Raw genomic sequence first — 1,277 nt, 5'->3', positions numbered from 1 at the left:
CTTATCGTTATTATCATTCCCGTTCTTACCCTATCACCAAAGTCGCCGAAATAAATCATCATCATCATCATCTTGATCAAATTTCAGTTACCTCTTCAGTCCATGATTCCAGCATTTTTTGGAACTCGACAATATTGGTGGTGGGGGTGATCCGCATATCGAATCCCACGCACAACTCGTTGGGCACCACATTCATTTGCACGCCCCCCGACATGAATGTTAGATTGATGGTGGTCACATCGCCCAAATGCTGCTCCGGATCGGCAAGGAAGAGCTGCTTCTGCTTCTCGCGGTATCCCAACAGTTTATTCACCATATACTGGACTTTCTCAGCCGCCGTGTTTTCAATGAAGCGGGATGCGTGACCCGGATTACCTGAAGAAACAAGCCGATCACACTCCAGACTCGTTCATGACCCAGACTGATTCTCACCCGAGCAATGGAACTTGACCCAAAACACATTCCGCTCGCCAAAATACAGGGGAATGGACTCGTCGGGTGAGGCCAGACCCTCGTCCAAAGCCATGCCGATGTTGAGCTTCTTGAACTCCGAGGTCAACACGTACTTGGCCATGCCATCATGGCCGCCCACCTCTTCATCGGCAATAAAACTGAAATAGACAACCCCGAGCCGTTGGTTATAGCGTTATAAAAGCTTGAGATGGTCTCCAAATCCAAAAATCAAAACCCTGGGAACCGACCATAAGTGCACGGTGCGTTTGAGCTGGATCCCACGTTCCTTGAGCCGCCGGATGGCCTCCAGATGCTGGATGCCCACGGATTTCATGTCCTGCGTGCCTCGGGCGTAGATATCGCCATTGGCCTCTTTGACGGCCTCGAAAGGGTCGTGCTTCCAGAATTCGGGATAGACCGGCACCACGTCCGTGTGGGAATTGAGCAAGATGGCCGGGAGCTCGGGCTGGCTGCCGGGCCACGACATGATCAGGGCTGGCTTAGTCTGGACCACCTCCACCACATGATAGGCCAGGCCGATCTTGTCGGCTTGGGCCTTGAGCAGGGCCAGACAACCGTTGTAGTCGGGCTCCGGGTGAACGGACTTGATGCGGAGGTAGTCGCGGAACAGAGTCACGGCCGGGTGCTCGCCTCCTTGGCCCTCATCCACTTGGGTCTTCTCATTGACGGAGGGCGACATCCTTGCTTGGTTTCTGCCAATACTGGCCTTGGGTTGGTCCGTGGTGTTAAAAAAAAGGAATGTTAAAAAAGGTCGTGACCGACGTTAGGGTAAACGTTCTAGCCTAAAAGTAGAGAAGGCCCAT

At 52.9% G+C, this 1,277-nt stretch overlaps 1 protein-coding gene across 1 annotated transcript in view; it reads right to left on the bottom strand.

Annotated features, from left to right (window-relative positions):
* LOC131884507 (aminoacylase-1-like) overlaps positions 1–1,271 on the bottom strand; it is a 3,404-nt gene extending 2,133 nt beyond the window's left edge. Inside the window, exons 1-3 of the mRNA XM_059232317.1 lie at positions 702–1,271; positions 433–611; positions 92–375 (exon numbers count right to left, since the gene is read on the bottom strand). Coding sequence (XP_059088300.1) covers positions 92–375; positions 433–611; positions 702–1,153 — 915 coding nt within the window. The 5' untranslated portion in view covers positions 1,154–1,271. The remainder of the gene's footprint in view (positions 1–91; positions 376–432; positions 612–701) is intronic.
* Positions 1,272–1,277: the final 6 nt, after the last annotated feature.

Source organism: Tigriopus californicus, chromosome 8 (assembly GCF_007210705.1).
Source record: "Tigriopus californicus strain San Diego chromosome 8, Tcal_SD_v2.1, whole genome shotgun sequence".
NCBI classification, from domain to species: Eukaryota; Metazoa; Arthropoda; class Copepoda; order Harpacticoida; family Harpacticidae; genus Tigriopus; species Tigriopus californicus.
This window is presented reverse-complemented; position numbering and strand designations above follow the sequence as displayed.